Genomic DNA, 19,222 nt, shown 5'->3' on the forward strand with positions numbered 1-19,222 from the left:
TGTGTGCTGTAATGCCCCCCCAAAAATCCAGGCCTTTTGCAGCCACTGGCCATTGTGCCCTCGGGCTGAATATAGTAATTATAATTCACTTCTCCCAGCTGGATGCCGAAGCACCTCTCACTCACATGGCTCTCTGGGGACGCATCGGGACACATCGGGGACGCAACTGGTATATTGAAGATATTGGAAGAACTGTACCCAATTACTTTTCGTCAGTCAACAAAATTAGTAGGCCTAACAAACAGCAAAAGCTCTAGCCTATGACAATCTTCTATCCCCCACAGTACAAAGGTTGACCTATTCTATTCTGTGCCAAAAATAAATATTCCAAACAGTCTAGGACAGTTGTGGGATGCGATAGATCCCAAATGAATACAACCACTAGCATAAAAAAAACTGTTTTAAGCAATGAGCCTGACGCAACAGATGAGAACATTTAGCTTAACATGTTGATAAACTATTAGGCTATTTCCTCACATTATAAGCGCAGAAATGCGCACACGGCAGTAGACTATAAGCGCAAATGTTCCATTAGCGGAAAACACCATTTTTAAAAGTGACTGCAAATGAGATTATGCATGTAATGCTTTTATTATAAAGGTTCATTTTTAGGGTGAAAATGATCTTCCCCAAACTTGAAACTCACAGGCTGCGTATGTATGCCAGTTAGGCTCTACACCAGTTGTAAAGTGGGTTAATGTGCTTCATTTTAAGAAGTTATTTAGCCACTTTAGTTGTGATACAAACCTTATCAAAACATATACACCTTTGGGCTATATGTGTGAGTTTCAAGTTTGGGGAAGATCATTTTCACCATAAAAATGCACCTTCATAATAAAAGCATTACATGCATAATCGCATTTGCAGTCACTTTTTAAAATGGTATCGCATCCATGCATAATCACATTTGTGGTCACTTTTGAGAATGTTGTTTTCCTGCTAACGGAAGTTTTGCGCTTATAGCCTACTGCGATGTGTGCATAGCTCCGCTTATAATAGCTCAATAATTTATCAACAGGGACTAGGATTTGAAAAAGACATAAAAACAAGCATGCACTGTTTCTTGCCTTAAACTGGGCATCATCCACAAGTGATAATATATAATTCACGAGTGATAGGCTAGTATTGTCACCCATCACACTATTCTTGATTTAATCTTGTCTTTACATATACAAAATAATATATGTTTGAAATTTGATTTAGAATGGACCATTATCATGCACCTGTCTCGAAACAGGGGCAGCAGAAAAAAATGTATAGCAAATGGAGGATGCTTTTCCCGTGGATCATTTTCATGCCAGCCAGGTATTATTATTTTTTATTTAACTAGGCAAGTCATTTAAGAACCCCAGCCAAACCCTAACCCGGACTACGCTGGGCCAATTGAGCACCGGCCTATGGGACTCCCAATCACGGCCGGTTGTGATACAGCCTGGAATCAAACCAGGGTCTGTGACGCCTCTAGCACTGAGATGGAGTGCCTAAGACCGCTGCGCCACTCGGGAGCCCAGGTAGCTAGCTAACATTGAACCTGGTTGGTTAGCTACCTGCAGATTCATGCAGGGTAGTAACATTATGAGCTGGGATTATGGTTAATTGTTTAGCTAGCTGGCTAGCTACACATCTAAACAAAAGACTCCACTATGCAAGTACCTATTTCAATAGAATGTTCGGTCTGGCTATCTACTCCGATTTCAGAGCACTCTCGTCTGAGTGTGCCAGAGCGCAGAATAACTGATTAATTTATGAACACTCAACACCAGTTGAATATGGCCGGTGTCAGTAAACGTTGGCAAAAAAGTGCAATGAAATTGTTGCCAGCAGCACAGTTGCAGTCACCAACGCTCTGGATAACATAAAAACAGCCTAACCAGCTCTGCAAGGGCGAATTCAATGGTCAGTGAGCTGTTCTCTCATTTGTGTCTGGAAGTAGCTAGCAAGCTAGCCAACGTTAGCCAGATAGCTTGGGTGCTTAACTGTTGTTTTTAGGTCAGAACGCTCAGATCAACCACTACTCCTCGTCCAGAGCATCCAGTGTGCGCTCTGAACGCTCCGAGAGCGAAACTCTCTCAATTTACAAATGGACAATCTGACAACACTCTAACACCCAGAGCCCACTCTGGCACTCCAGATTACATTTACGAACACACCCGTAGTATAAACCAGCCTTTAGTCTTGAAATCTTTGGTTGTTTAGTACATAGCTTCACATGTGAATCCTTAAAGAGATGGGAGCCCAGGTGGGGCTAAAGCTTAAGAGGGTGTTAACTATGCTGAATGGGTGTAGACAAAGAACAGCTCTCCAATAGGTATCAAAACATTCAAGGGCCATTTTCTCAAAAGTGAGGTTACAAGTGAATCAACTTTCGAAACATAATTACTTTCCCATTGTTCCTCAAGTATAGTGTATGATATACCATTTTCTAGCTCTGAGTCTTTACTTTTATCCAATGTATCCAAAAAACACAAATAAAAATGTTGCTACATGAGACCGAATCGAGCCAGTCGTTCACATAATAGGAAAGTTGAGAAATAAATATAGTAGGCCTAGCCTATAGAAAGCTGGTGGAATCCTCCTCTTTTTAATAGAGGCCATCACTGTTTTCTCATGTAATTGCATAGCCTATAAAAATGTTGGGCAACAAGTGTTTGATTAGATTTTCAATTACATTTTCATTGATGTCAGAGTGATTAGAGGGACAATAGAGTGTTGAGTACTAGGCTGTTAGCAAATTTGGTAGGCTACTAATGACCATCGGCAGCATCAGAGCTTGGAGAAGCCTAATTTGACTGCCGTCATGACTCGTGACCGCCAGTGTGGCAGTAATACGGTCATGGTAACAGCCCTAGGCAGAGCTCCTTATGATAATAGCCATTGTGTAGAATAATACCCAAATATGCAAAAGCAGGATAGTGCATATTTTTACCTTGTTTACCTATTCAGGATACATCAGGATATATCTGCCGGGGCGGCAGGTAGCCTAGTGGTTAGAGTGTTGGGTCGGTAACCAAAAGGTTGCTAGACCAAATCCCCAAGGTAAAAATCTGTCATTCCTCCCTTGAACAAGGCAGTTAACCCACTGTTCCTAGGCTGTAATAATAATTTGTTCTTAACTGACTTGTTAAATAAAAACTCATATTTTGCTTGAGGACTCCTGATATCTCCATGTCTTTATCTGTTGTCTAGTACTGTATTTTTTCTAGCTAGGGCCATCTACTTTAAATTATGCCTGTCTTCCCAGTAGCCTACTTGGTGTGTGAACTGCTGACTGCTCATAACTTGCAGATGATTGTTGACACATCAACCAGAATCAAGGGACAGGGCAATTTGTAACTTGTTTTGGAAATTAGTACAGGGAGGTGTTCTCTTCACCTCTGCTAGGCAATTAGCAATTAGTGTTAGTACTTCAGTCTCCCCTGGCCTCTCAGCGGCAGCTGTAAGTAGTGGTCATGTCAGTGGTGGTCTCGTCGCCGAGAAACAAAGATGGTTCTGGCGAGTTGTTCTGCCGAGTTCTTTGAGGAAGAAAAGAGAGGAAGTCTCCACACCACACTCTCACTTGAGTATTTTACCTAGTAATTTTCTGATGATCTCATTTTGCGCTTTTGTAGCTTTGACAACTATGTGTCTTTTCTATACCTTTTCGCTCCTCTCCCTGTAGGCTTTACAGACGCTCCCCACCCCTTGGCTGCAACCCTCCTAATTTTGTGTACCCTGAGCCCACAACCCATGTGGAATTCCATGTCTTTGGCAGCGTTCGGAACTGCCGATCTGCAGTCAAGAATGCAGAGTTCATCTCAGCCTGTGCTGCCCTTCAGTCCCTTGACTTTTTGGCCCTGACGGAGACTTGGATCACCCCAGAGAACACTGCTACTCCAGCTGCTCTCTCCATCTAGCTACGTTTTCTCACATAGTCCAAGAGCATCTTGTCATTGTGGTGGTGCCACAGGGCTACTAATTTCTCCTAACTGGAGATTTTCTCTTTTGTCCCTCTCTCACCTGTCCATCTGCTAATTAGAATTTCATGTTGTCACTGTCACTTGTTCTCTCAAGCTTAACATTCTTGTCATCTATTGCCCACCAGGTGCCCTTGGAGAATTTGACACCCTGATAAGCTCATTTTCTGACGATGTCTCACCACTCTTCGTACTTGGCGACTTCAACCTCCCGACGTCAGACTTTGATTAATTTCTTTCCAAATCTCTCTTTCCCCTCCTTGCCTCTTTTGACCTCACTCTTTCCCAATCCCCTCCAACTCACAAGGCGGGCAATACACTTGAACTCATATTTACTAGAGGCTGTTCGCCTACTAATCTCACTGCAACTCCCCTCCAGGTCTCTGATCACTACTTTGTTTCCTTTTCTGTCTCCCTTTCCTCCAACCCTAGCCACTCAGCCCCTACCAAGATGGTCATGCGGTGTCACAATCTTCGCTCTCTCTCTCCCACTACTCTCTCCTCTTCTATAATTTCTCACTTCTGCTAAATCCTTCTCCCTCCTGTGTCCTGATTCTGCCTCTTCGACCCTACTCTCCTCCCTTTCCACATCCTATGACTCGTACGGTCCCCTTTCCTCCCGACCGGCTTGGCCTTCCGCTCCTGCTCCGTGGCTGAGTGACTCATTGCGAGTTGACAAAACAGGGCTGCGGGCAGCTGAGCGAAAATGGAGGAAAACTAAACTTCCGGAAGACCTATTGTCCTTTCACGGCCCCCTTTCTACCTTCTCTTCCTCTGTATCCACTGCTAAAGCCACTTTCTAAATGTCAAGCTTCTGCCTCTAACCCTAGGAAACTCTTTTCCACCTTCTCCTCCCTCCTTAATCCTCCACACCCTCCCTCTCTGCAGACGACTTTGTCAACCACTTTGAAAAGAATGTTGACGACATCCACTCCTCATTCACTCAGCCGATTGAGTCCACTGGTTCCACTCACACAGAACTACACTACGCTTTGACCTCTTTCTCTCCTCTCTCGCCAGATGAAATCCTGTGACTAGTGAGGTCAGGCCGCCCGACAACCTACCCGCTTGACTAAATCCCCTCCTCCCTTGTCCAGACCATCTTTGGAGACCTTTTCCCATTCCTCAATTTCCTCATCAACTCATTCCTGACCACTGGCTGCATCCCCTCTGACTTCAAAATGGCCAGAGTTGCTCCCCTCTTCAAGAAACCAACACTTGACTCATCTGACGTCAAACTATAGAACTGTATCCCTTTCTTTTCTTTCCAAAACACTTGTGCGTGCTGTCTCTGATCAACTCTCTCATTATCTCTCTCAGAACGATCTTCTTGACCCGAACCAGTCAGGCTTCAAGATGGGTCACTCAACAGAGACTGCTCTTTTCTGTGTCACATAGGCTCTCCTCACTGCCAAATCTGACTCGTCTCCCCTCTGTTCTCATCCTCCTAGATCTATCTTTGACACCGTGAACCATCAGATCCTCCGCTTCACCCTCTCAGGGCTGGGCGTCTCACACTCTTGAATTGCATCCTACCTGGCAGACCGCTCCTACCAGGTGACGTGGAGAGGATCTGTCTGCACCATGTACTCGCTGGTGTCCTCAAGGCTTGGTTCTAGGATCGCTTATCTCTATACACCAAGTCACTCAGCTCCGTCATATCCTCATATGGTCTCTCCTGTCATTGCTATGTGGATAACACTCAACTACTTTTCTCCTTCCCCCCTTCTGACACACAGGTGGCAACACGCATCTCTGAGTGCATGGCAGATATCTCAGCTTGGTTGTCGGCCCACCACCTCAAGCTCAACCTCGACAAGACGGCGCAGCTCTTCCTCCCGAGGAAGGCCTGTACGCTCAAAGACCTCTCCATCACGGTTGACAACTCCAGTGTCACCCTCCCAGAGTGCAAAGATCCTTGGTGTGACCCTGGACAACACCCTGTTCTCTGCAAACATCAAAGCAGTGACTCGCTCCTGCAGGCTCATGCTCTACAACGTCTGTAGAGTACAACCCTACCTCACACAGGAAGTGGTGCATGTCCTAATCGAGGAGTAGTCCCGTCTGGACTACTGCAACTCGCTGTTGGCTGGTCTCCCCGCTTGCGCCATCAAACCCCTACAATTTATCTAAAACGCAGCAGCCTACCTGGTTTTCAACCTTCCCATGTTCTCCCGTGTCACCCTACTCCTCTGCACACTCCACTGGCTTCCAGTCAAAGCTCGCATCCACTACAAGACCATGGTGCTTGCCTATGGAGCAGCAAGAGGAACTGCCCCTCTGTTCCTTCAGACTATGCTCAAACCCTACAACCCAACCACTCCACTCTGCCATCTCTGGACTCTCGGCCCTCTGCTAATGACTCAAATGTAAATGTACATCACCATGAAGAGAATGATATTCATTAACATAATTATGCATTTCTGTTTAGTACAGATCAGGGACCCATGATGTAATTTGGTTACCGGATGTAAATCCACTTCACCTACTGTTGTTCAATAACCAAAACAAATATTTTCAAACTCAAGATGTCATAACTGACACCCCATTCTTTCTTCAGACATCTTTGAATCTCAAGTTGGAGTTTTTGGAAAACGTGGTCGAATAAAGAAAAGGAGGGAGATTTTACCCTAATTCTCATAACAAACTTTGCATCTGCACAGTTCTTCCAATAAATGTGTAAATTGTTCAAAGCAGTTAGAAATCAATGGTTTTTGTTTGGCATACATTTTAATGTGAAAAATCAGATTCAAAGCATAATTCCATTACCGTGAAAATGCCCATAAGCAGAAAAGAACCACATACTTATTGTAAAATATGGTGGTGGAACCTTGCAGTATCTTTCCACTTCTACAGGTGAAACTCCAAGTCATCCATTAGCGACTCCTAATGACCAGTCATTTCCCTAGCCTCGCTCACCATGGTAATATGCACTCCCTTCATTAGCCTAGCAAATACCAATGGCCAGCGATAAATGTGACCAAGGTGACCAACTGGGATTGAACCTGGGTCCCTTCTGTTTGCCAGACGACTGTTTGCCCTATGAGCTAAATCTATGATTCTCAAACCTCTCCTCGGGGACCCCCAGCCATTCCATGATTTTTATATTTTCCAGAGCTAGCACACCTGAATCAACTTTTCAACTAATCATCAAGCCCTTTATAAGGTAGTTCAGAAATGTTTAAATGCTTGAGGGTCCCCAAGGAGAGGATTGAGAACCACTGAGCTAAACGCCTAGGCATTAGGCTGCCAACATGTGGTTTTGAATGACAGACTGGAAAAGCTCAGTGTTTCCACTGTCCCTCCCAGCTGAGACTGAGGATGCAGCAGGTGAGAGGTCAAGGTGCATCAGGCCCAAACCTTCACAGTCACACCGCCACGGGCCATGACATCATCACACAGAAGAAGTGGAAATTATTTCACTGCCCAGAGTTACAAGGTTTAACTCAAATGTATTGAATTACTACTTTACAAACACGTTTATAATTATTTTCAAACATGATTTATATGGATCATACATATGAAGAGTTTAATTCCAAAACGCTATATGTCCATTTTCAGAAATGTTGATAAATTAGCTTTTATTGTTTAAAGAAATTATAGAAGAGATTGGAGTTGTTTTTACCATCATGTCAGACATGTATTTGGTGAAAATCTATTACAGACAAATAATAATGTTTTTTGCTAAATGCTATATATCCACCTCACGCTCAGAGAAATATAGTGCCTTCAGAAAGTATTCATACTCCTTGGACTTTTTCCACATTTTGTTGTGTTACAGCCTGAATTTAAAATGGATTCAATTCTGTCACGATCGTCTTCGGGTGAAAGAGAGGACCAAGGCGCAGCGTGATATAGATACATCTTCTTTTATTTGAGAAAATGAAAACGAACACTAATACACACTAAACAAAAACAACAGTGACGCTACAAACGAAAGTGCAGACACAAGCTACTAACATCAAACATAGACAATTACCCACAACCTACCTAATGCCTATGGCTGCCTAAATATGACTCTCAATCAGAGACAACTAATGACAGCTGTCTCTAATTGAGAACCAATCCAGGCAACCATAGACATACATAAACACCTACACTGAACACAACCCCATGAAATCTACAAAAAAAACCTATACAATACAAACACCCTATACGAGACAAAAACACACAAACATCCCCCATGTCACACCCTGACCTAAAATAATAAAGATAACTAAGGCCAGGGCGTGACAAATTCAGATATTTTGTATCTGGCCTGAACACAATACACCATAATGCCAAAGTGGAATTCTGTTTTTAGAACATTTTACAGATAACAAAAAATGTAAAGCTGAAATGTCTTGAGTCAATAAGTATTCAACCCGTTTGTTATGGCAAGCCTAAATAAATAAGTTCAGGAGTAAAAATGTTCTTAGCAAGTCATAATAAGTTGCATGGACTTGCATGTGCAATATTAACATGATTTTTGAATAACTACCTCACCTCTGAACCCCACACATACAATTATCTGTAAGGTCCCTCAGTCGAGCAGTGAATTTCAAACACAGATTTAACCACAAAGACCATGGCAATTTTTAAATGACTCGCAAAGAAGGGCACTGATTGGTAGATGGTAAAAAAAAAGCAGATTACCTGATTCCGTTTTCTTCTTTTCTATATTTTGTTTTCTCCATTTTGTTCTTTTTTTAAATTCAGATTTTCCCTCTCAAAATCACACTTTATAATAGAAACACAACAAAACTGGATGTTCTAAGTCCGCAACAGTTCTTAAATCACATTAGGAGACCACTTTTGCAGTCTGGGAAAAATCTGAGGAATTTAGATTTTTGGGTATAGTTACATTTAGTCAATTCTCTACTAAAGTCAATACATTTTTGAATATTGTTGAATTCTGTTTCAAAGCCTGGATTTCGTGACGGCCCCGATTTACATAATTTGGACCTGAATGAGGCTCTCTCTATTGTTCCTGCAGTGATGATTCACCATCTTCATCAAATGTTTTCATAATTTATCTGCAGATAATCTCCAAAATGCCTAGGCCTACCAACAGTGGCCTATGCAAATTAGGGAGCTAAATGATCGGCTCTCATTCGGTAGCCTACACTGACTGACAAGAGAAGAGTCACTCACTTTAGCGCCACTGTCTAGCAAGCCCCGACATCCTAAGAAAGGAAACCTAGGAAATAATTTGGTTTACTTTTTGGGATGTGATACCTTGGACATATAACCACGTTGCATGATTTATGAATGGCAAAGGGATATAGGAGATCGACTTTATTCAGTCGGTTCGACATCTTTTATCAATTAGTAAACACTTGCTGTTCAGCTGTCAATCAAAGCACAGTCAATAGTTTATATACGTCTAGACTCCGCTTGGCTGGCTATGTGATACACGTAAAATAAAATAAATGAATGTGCCAGAAAACAATAATTAGGCTAAGTGATTTTCGACTCTTTACCACTAATGCTGTGTTTCGATGGAACCAGGTAGACGGTAGACAGCAAACCGGATGTCATTGTTTTCAATGAGAGAACGACCATAAATGCTGTTGAGTTCAAATATTTTAACTTTTGCCGTCTGCTGTAGCGTTGTTATATACCGGATGTTGATTTGCACTGTTTGTTTACTGAAATTACCATAGCAACGTATACCGTCGCGCTAGCTTGCTTGTGCCGCCACCATCTTTCTTGCTGTCTTGGCCCTCTATAACGACTGGTATGACCGTTTTTGAGTACCTCGTCTAAATGCAGAATTAAATTACCTGGCGCTAATTAGAATTAAATTACATGGCCTACAACCGGCGCTAATGGAAAAAAAATGGTTAATCCATCCCCATAGTAATGTTCGTCTGCCAGAGACCACTGCCACACCGTGGTGTCTCCCTTCTGCGTATCTAGACGGATCCATTATCAGTGTTGATCAGCCGGTTCATGTCATCAATGTTTTCTGTGGTGACCGGGTCAGTGTACTTCTCTTTGGAGTAGCTCTGTGCCTCAGTCCAGTTCTTAGGGTCGTTAACATAGTTGTACTCATGAGTTGAGGCAGGAGGAGAGGGTACACAGCCCTGTGGAGAAATGCAATTCTGTGTATGATGCAAAGACAACCCCAGAGATACACTGCCGCACTCTCTCTCTCACTCTTTCTTTACCTGTCCCTCCTTTCCAGTTGGGTCTTTTCTCTCTCTGACCTGGAGACTGTGTCCTAAATGGCACCCTAGCTCCCTACATGGTGCACTACCTTTGACCAGAGCCCTAGTCATAAGTAATGCGCTACTTATGGAATAGGGTGCCATTTGAGATGAAATGGAAAAATGCAAACATTAGACATATAGGTGACATGACCTTCCCCTTTACTCACTCACCTGTATGTGAGCATGTGTGTTAGGCTCCTTGAAGTTACCCCTAGACATAGATCTAGGATCAGCTTCCCCTTCCTCAATCCTAACCATTAGTGGGGGAAATGCAGGTCACACTTTATTTGGATAGTCCTGATTTTTCATCTGTAGAGCATCATACTATCAACAAACTATATGCTGATAAGTAACTGCTTGCTAAGGTTACGTTAGGGTAAGGTTTAGAATAAGGGTTACTGTTAGGGCTAAATCACTATGTCAAGCAAATCACGTTTTCCTTTATTGAGTAAACATGCTGTTTCTGAGACATATTCTCCAGTCCACATGTTGAACCTGACCTTCAAAATAAAATAGGTATCTCTTTTTCTGTGGGCCGTTAGAGTTGAATGGTCTACTAGCCATGGGGTGCTCAAAGTGGGGTCCGCTGAGTTATTGCTGGGGGTCCGCAGCTAGATCAAAAAATATATAACAAAGAAAGTATTAATCAATATTACTAACAGATTAAATGACTTTAAGCCAAGGGGTCCATTAAATAAGTGTAAAGTGTGTAATACAATACAATATAATAAACTGCAGTAACAAAAAATGTCTTCCCCTTGAATTGCAGGAAATTAGCTTGACAACTGCTAAATGTTCTCTCCGATGCCAAGAGGCGGGCCTTATAAATGTTCTTTCTCCGGGCCAGAGACTTGGTTCGTACAGACATGTACTGAAGACGTCATAGTGAAACTCCTTGTAGGCTATTTTTATCGCACTCGAGTGGTGTTCTGATTATGAAGGGATCCCTGATGAATTTGCCAACAGGAAAGGTGTCCCCGGACGCAAAAACGTTGAGAACCCTACAGTAAACCATTAGAATAGAAGCATATCTAAATATTGTAATTGGAACCTGAGAATGTAATTTTTTTTTGAGCATTCCTGGTATGGTTCACTGACTGATAAGACATGGAAGAACACTATCATCTGTCATTTGAGGCGTTTACAATAAACAAGTGTTCGTTGTTGTTTGACTCAAAGATTGCCCCTTTAAAAAAGTATGTGGTTATATCCATGGTTAATTTAGAAAAAGTCCCAAATAGCACCCTCTTTCCCACAGTAAATAGTGCACTACTTTTGACCAGAGCCCCAGTGAAAAGTGGTGCACCATAAAGGGAATATGGTGTAATTTGGGATGCAGACCAATGTCCTCTGAGGTCTCTGCATGCAGCTGAGCTCTCAGCACCAGTAGGCCTATGCAAAACTCATGGAAACTCTGGTTCTGGGTGGATGCAAACTAGTATGTTACACGCAGATGGAAGGAAAAGCATGACATTACAGTAAATGCGCACATTCAAAATGTTTATTCCCATTGAGTATTATAATACATAGGGCCTAAGTAATATGACAAGTATTGATGCAAACTTTTATCAGAGACAGTTTAATTGAAAAATCTAAAACAATACATTTATTAGAAATTGTAAACAACTGGTCAAGATTAAGTGCAATGTCAACCAAAGCATTTAAGCGACTTGTTAGTCTTTAATCACAAGGTTATTTTACATGGTCGCACACCATGATTGACAAGGGAGATGACCAATGGGGCTAGCAGCATACCACTCTGCATCCCACTGCTGGCTGAAGCTAAGCAGGGTTGGTCCTGGTCAATCCCTGAATGGGAGGGCAGATGCTGCTGGAAGTGGTGGTAGAGGTCCAGTAGGAGGCACTCTTTCCTCTGGTCCCAAAAATTATCCCAATTCCCCAGGGCAGTGATTGGGGACATTGCCATGTGTAGGGTGCTGTCTTTTGGATGGGACGTTAAATGTGTGTCCTGACTCTCTGTGGTCACTAAAGATCCCATGGCACTTGTAAGAGTAGGGGTGTTAACCCCGATGTCCAATCTGGCCCTCATACTATCATGGCCACCTAATTATCCCCAGCTTCCAATTGTCTCATTTCATCCCCCCTTCTCTCCCCTGTAACTATTCCCCAGCTCACTGTTGTAAATGAGAATGTGTTTTCAGTCAACCAGGTAAAATACAAATAAAATATGTTTTTACAATGGCTGCATTCGTATTGTGTCGCGTGTGCCACATTAAATAGCCAACCATTGTTGAATGTTGCAGATCGAAATGCCATAAATAGAGCTGACGTGAAACATTATTCTACATGTCAGAGAGGCACGTGTGTTCTACATTGCATATGTCTATCTGAAAGTTCCAAAACGTTGTGTCCTGCCGAACGCACCCACTGGAACTGAGGAATGGTTAGAGGCAAATCAGAAACCTAACCTTCATGATTGACAGGGGAGATGACCAATGGGGCTGAGTTTTTACCATCATCACTAACACTGGGGCTGAGGAATGGATAGAGCCTTTCAGTGAAGGAGTATCCAGTGAAAGAATAGATATGAGCCTTGGCCTCCACATCGTAAAAGGACACTAACCCTTCCTCATAATCCACAAACACCCCAACCTTCTGGGGTTTCTCCCCCAGGGAGAGGAGAATGGAGGGGGATGCAAGGGCCCGGTACTCTTCCCCTCCTCTGAGCCTAATGGTCCAGTAGCCGTTCTCTGGGGTCGAAGTTATCATCCCCTTCCTGTTGACGGACTCTCTGACCACGCCCAGATCCCAGTAGGTCTTGTCCCCCACCTGTGAAGAACAAAAAGAGGATTAGTGCTAGGGCTAGAGTTAGGGTTAAGTTTAGGGTTAGGTTTATTGTTGGGTAGTGAACTATATGTAGTTCAACTAGTAATCAAACCAAATTTGCAGTAGCTTGGTGGTAGTTGAACTAAATTTAAATCTAGGTAGTGTTTTCAGTAATTAATAACTTTTTGCCATGTAGCGGTGTAGCTAACTACTGGAACTACACCAGTGGCAGTTTAAGATAAGATTTAAGATAATTAATTTTAGTTATGAGCGTGGTCTTATTTCTATTACAGCATATTGGATGACTGTCATTCATATTCCACTTACCCAGCTCATTGTAACATCTATAGGTTTAGGCTACTACATGGTAATCGAATTGTCCCTATACCCATCATGAAGTTGCTACAACCTAGCCTATGAATTAAACTTTACCAAGGGAACAGACTGACACATTCAATACCGCCTTGCAAACTCTTGCCTTCATCTATCTGATCTAGGGTGTAATCATTAGTCCAACAGTTGCAAACGAGAGTTTCTATTGGACAAATTCAGGTATGTTTATCCCTGTTTTGTTCTGTTTGCTTCCGTTTAAGAAACGTTTTTCAACAGAATCGGCGGAATAAATACCCCCCTGATCACACACAAACAGTTCACTTTCATAGCAGCCACATACAGATGATCCCTTTGATCATTGTATAATTCCTTTTTGCATCTATGCGCTTTCCTCCTCTCACCTCTTCCCCTCGCCTATGTACTTCAGTGTTCAATACATCAGCTGTCTGTGACCAGGCAAAAAAAACTTCCAAGGCAAACTTTCATAACAGCTAATGCAACAAACATATTAACTAACGTCAAGTAAACATAGCTACAATCATGCAGTGCGGTGTACAGTTAGCAATCAGTTTAGCAGTCATACCGGTGAGCCCCGCTGGCAATAAATTAATAAAAACCAAAGTTTACCTTGACATGGAAGAGTTCCACGAGCCTCCTAGGTTTTGTATTGAAGTCAATGTATCTAGAAGAGGACGGAAACTAGCTGTCCTCCGACTACACCATTGTGCAACCCTACAGAGTGCTGTTGAGGCTACTGTAGACCTTCATTGCTAAACAGTGTATTTTTATCAATTATTTGTTGGCATGTGAAAATATTTAGTGTAGTTTGATCTAAAAAGGATTACTTTTATTTTTCACTATTTTTATTTGTATGAAATTCACTGAGGAGGATGGTCCTCCCCTTCCTCCTCTGAGGAGCCTCCACTGAACTACACCCTACTTTTTTGTAAAAAATAAACTAAAATATGGGTGAAGTAGGCAAGAATGTCAGACATGCCAAATTATCACTTCAAACTGTTTTTTTGTTTAGTAGGCTGACTCCAGTCTGATCTGTTCTTGCAATTTGTAGATATGATTTAGATATGATAGTTTAGATGTAGTGAATTACTTATTCAAAGTAACTTTATTTAACTAAACTACATTTTTCTTAATGGTAGCTTTAGTGTAGCTTAACTTCTTCTATTGTGAAGTAATTAGTAGCTTGGTAAACTACATTTTCAGAGTAGCTTCCCCAACACAGGGTTTAGGCGAAGAAAATTGTTCATACACATCCGACTTGGCACAGAAGCTGGTATAAAAAAAAAGAACAACTGCAGAAACTGATCTAATGTCAGTGGAAGTTAGGATTCGCCCAATGTTTGTCTACCTGAACCTCAAAATAGAACCTCCCAATGGAGAAACCTCTCTTCCCCAAGATACAAAGCACCGGGTCGAAGCGCTGGGGGTTGTCAGGGAGAATCTGCAACATGTCACCGCGCCGTGCCTGCTTGCAGTCAGAGGACAGGACGATGTTGGGGTGTGCGGTGTCCGGGTCCAAAGTCACGTCCACTGTTGAGATACAGAGAGCATGGAAATTCTCGTAAATGCTTTATGAAGTGTTATATGGCCTTTTAGAAACAGTCATAGCACCTCAGAGTTGCAGGCATGGAGCATGATGAAGACAGTGAGAATGATGAAGATAGTGAGAGTCATTATGAAAATAGTATTATACCTGCATACTTCTGGATCCTCTTAAACTCTGGGGCACAATAGAAAATAAAATATTCTCAGTTGTTACAGGAATACATTACCAGAACTACATATTATTCTCAACATTAACGTAACATTCAGTATAATATCATAGCCATGTGCTTGATTAGTATAATTTCCCACTTCATTGATACTGAATCTGTGCATATGCATAGGTTTTCCGCAAGTCATAAAAAAGTATAATGTGTTTAATTGACCTTTCTCTTTCAGGGTCTCTAACTCATTCTTAAGTGTGTCCTCTAGTTGAGATAGAGCTCTCCTCACATTCCCCACACAAATGTCAGAGTCAACACTGATCTCAGACCAGTCCTTGGTGGGTGGAGTGGTGCACAGCGATGGTAAAATCTAAAACAGGAAGAGAAAAAAACACATCCATCTTTCTGGAGAATGATGTCTTGTCTTGTGATTGTTTAGTTGGCCCATTGCAAGGTTCCCAATCTTGCATCCCGGGGGCCAAATTCAGCCCGTGTATGATTTTATTTGGTCACCCAAGTTTTCGGAGGACTTTATTTTATAAAAATGTTCATTGTTGAACCTAAAATACTGTACATCTCCAGGAAATCAGCTCCAAGTGATTGCAATGAAGTAAATCTCTCCCCAAATATTCCCACACATAAATAGAAAGACATTATATGATCGTATACCAATGTAATCAATGTCATCAAGGTTTGAAATTATTATGTTTTTGTCAAATACTATATCTGTTTGGGATTCTTGCAGTCAATTTACAATATACAAATGATTTATAATTATGTTCCGGTCCCCCGACCATCCACTCAAGAACAAATCAGCCCATGACTGAATGTAGTTGGGGACCCCTGGTTTATTGGTTTGTCAAGTCTTAAAATCAATGTATAAGTTCAATTGTCCATATTGACCAGATAGAGGGACACTAACCTGTAGGAGGTGGAGGTGGTCCTCGGTGTGTGAGAGCTGCTCCAAATCAGTGCCTCTCTTCTTTAGCGCAGTGATTTCCTGCTCCAGCTCTTTGACGAGCCCTTCAGCTCGCCTCTCTGCTGCTTTCTGCTTCTCCTCGATCCCCTCATTGAGCTCAGCCTGGCTTCTCTTGATGGATTTCACCAGAGCAGTGAAGATCTGTGCACCATCTTCCATCTCTTTCTTAGAAGTTATCTGATGAAATTAAATACATTTAGAAAAAAGTTGGACTGAGACTTGAACTCTGTGCAGTGGTGGAAAAAGTACGCAATTGTCATACTTGAGTAAAAGTAAAGATACCTTAATAGAAAATGACTCAAGAAAAAATGGAAGGACACCCAGTAAAATTCTACAAGTATTTGGTTTGAAATATACTTAAGTATCAAAAGTAAATGTAATTGCTAAAATGTACTTCATTTTAGGCTAAATCAGGGTTACACAGAGTGTTTCTTAGTAGTTTTAAACAAATCAATTTTGAAACAAGTATACACCTCACACACATGGTTATGGGCTGACAAAAAAGAAGACACCTGTACCATGTCAGATATAGAGTTGAAATGTATTACATTTTGAGTTTGCATCCCAACACTGAAATATAGCAAAACTGTGTGAAATAGAATCATCGTATTTTCGGCAGGTTCTTTAAAATAATTTTTATTTATTATGAAAACTATTAGTAACATTCCACCCATGAGGCAACTAGGTCATCTGACTGCAGGAAACGCTATGTATCAAAAGTAAACTTATACATCATTTCAAATTCCTTATATGTAGCAAACCAGACGGCATCATTTTTATTTTATTTGTTATTCATTTTTTATGAATAGCCAGGGGCTATCTCCAACACTCAGACATCATTTACAAATGAAGCGTTGGTGTTTAGTGAGTCCGCCAGATCAGGCAGTAGGGATGACCAGGGATGTTCTCTTGATAAGTATGTGAATTGGACCATTTTCCTGTCCTGCTAAGCATTCAAAATGTTATGAGTGCTTTTGGGTGTCAGGAAAAATGTATAGAGTAAAAAGTACAATCTTTCCTTTGGGAATGTAAAAGTTGTAAAAAAATGTTAAAAAAATTGTAATGTATTTTTACTTAAGTACTTTATACCACTGACCCTATGTTACCCCACAAAGACAGTAATGCTCTACAAAATATTGCATTTGGAGACAGCTTACAGATACATACAGTATATAGGGTTGCACCTTTTTGTTTAAATACATTTGGACAATAATTAAACCCTGCCGTATTGATTTCACATCCATCTGTGATTGTTTGCAGAACTTACCCTACTGAGTTCCATTGAATGTTTGATCTCCTCCGCCTTCTTCTGTCTGGACTGGATCATCTGCTGAACTCCTGTCTCCATCTTCTTTATCTGAGCCTACAGAAAGAAGGACATGCAAACCATCTAAGAAGTAGTTGTAGTAGTACTGGGCTAGAAGTAATAGTTGCAATTCTGGGTGAAGATCTGGGTCAAGATGTGCTGGAAGGAGTAGAGTTTTCCACACTGGGGTTAAACCCAAGATCAGAGTTTGGGCCCTATTGATTCTTGTCCTTTAAACAAAAAAAAGTCAATAAAAAGCAATTGATCACAAAAAAGTGAATCACTATTGTGTATCAACATTCATCCCCCAATGTCTACAGTACCTTCTTTTCCCCACACTCCTCCTCTATAGCAACGGTGTGGTGAGTCTTGTGGCACGTCTCGGTGCAGAACTGACAGACACACATCTGGTCGGTCTTACAGAACGACTCCAGGAGCTTCTCGTGCTTCTTACACATCCTGTCTTCCAAGTTCTCCATAGGGTCAATCAGTTTGTGGACCTTCAGCGTAGCAACTCTCTTGTGAGGCTCCAGGTGAGGCTCGCAGTAAGAGGTCAGACACACCAAGCAGGACTTGAGGGCCTTGATCGTCCCTCCGGTACAGACATCGCAGGCCACCTCACCAGGCTTAGCGACAGTTAGGTTTGAGATGCCAACTTGAATCGTCTTGAATTGATCGGTGATTTCTTTGAATGCAACGTTGATGCTAATTTGGGGCCTAACTGTGAAGGTTATCTCACAGGTTGGACACTTACAGCCATAACTGATCTTCCAGAGCCCTCTGATACAGGCCATGCAGAAGGTGTGGCCACATGGGGTCGTGACTGGGTCAGTGAACACATCCAGACAGACAGAACACTGGAACTGATTCTCTGATAGCAGACTAGTAGGGGAAGCCATCTCTGGGGAGAAAAAAGGAACATATAGTATACGTCCCAAACTACTTCCTATATAGTGCACTACTTTTGACCAGAGCCCTAGAAAATAGGGAGCCATTTAGGACACAGACAGTTTGACATTATACAGTCCATAATGATCACTGAGAGAGGAAGTAAGTGTTGAGTGGACGCCAATGACAAGCAATACAAGATCGGTATGATAACAGTTGTGCTATGATAACAATTCAAAAAAGTCTTATTTCTCATTTCTGAAACGTTGGTATTAAAATATCTTATCTGAGCTCCTACAGGGTACGGCTCTCCTTTATTTTTGATAGTGTTCTACTCTGCTACCCTTGTAACACTACTTGAACATAAACATTATTAGCACAACACCCTTGGCATTGCGATGCAATTTACGGATTATAATACTCTAAATAACTATACTGAACAAAAATATAAACGCAACATGTGAAGTGTTTGTTCCAAGTTTCATGAGCTGAAATAAAAGATACCAGAAATGTTCCATACGCACAAAAAGCTTAATTCTCTCCATTGTATGCACAAATTTGTTTATGTCCCTGTTAGTGAGCATTTATCCATTGCCAAGATAATCCATCCACCTGACAGGTGTGGTGACAGGTGTGGCATATCAAGAAGCTGATTCAACAGCATGATCATTACACAGATGCACCTTGTGCTGTGGGCCAATAAAAGACCACTCTAAAATGTGCAGTTTTGTCACACAACACAATAGGCCCACCCACTTGGGAACCAGGCCCACCCATGGCTGTGCCCCTGCCCAGCCTTGTGAAATCCATAGACTACGGCTTAATTCATTTATTTCTATTGATTTCGTTATATGAACTGTAAGTCAGTAAAATCATTGAAATTGTTGCATGTTGCATTTAGATTTTTGTAGTATATTTCTCACCATTGAAATAGTAAAACCTACTCATTCAAGGGTATTTCTTTATTTTTACTATTTTCTACATTGTAAAATAACAGTGAATCACAACTATTAAATAACACATATGGAATCATGTAGTAATCAAAAAAAGTGTTAAAC

The 19,222-nt window shown here is 41.6% G+C and overlaps 1 protein-coding gene across 1 annotated transcript; it reads right to left on the reverse strand.

Moving 5' to 3' along the window:
* Nucleotides 1–11,700: 11,700 nt before the first annotated feature.
* Nucleotides 11,701–18,175, reverse strand: LOC139533425 (E3 ubiquitin-protein ligase TRIM39-like). Its single transcript, XM_071331455.1, has 7 exons — nt 17,600–18,175; nt 17,238–17,333; nt 15,914–16,147; nt 15,214–15,361; nt 14,979–15,005; nt 14,634–14,815; nt 11,701–12,937 (listed from the first exon to the last, which is right to left on the reverse strand). The coding sequence occupies exons 1-7, from the start codon at nt 18,173–18,175 to the stop codon at nt 12,572–12,574; spliced, it is 1,629 nt and encodes a 542-aa protein (XP_071187556.1). The 3' UTR covers nt 11,701–12,571.
* Nucleotides 18,176–19,222: the final 1,047 nt, after the last annotated feature.

Source organism: Salvelinus alpinus, chromosome 11 (genome assembly GCF_045679555.1).
Source record: "Salvelinus alpinus chromosome 11, SLU_Salpinus.1, whole genome shotgun sequence".
Lineage (NCBI taxonomy): Eukaryota > Metazoa > Chordata > Actinopteri > Salmoniformes > Salmonidae > Salvelinus > Salvelinus alpinus.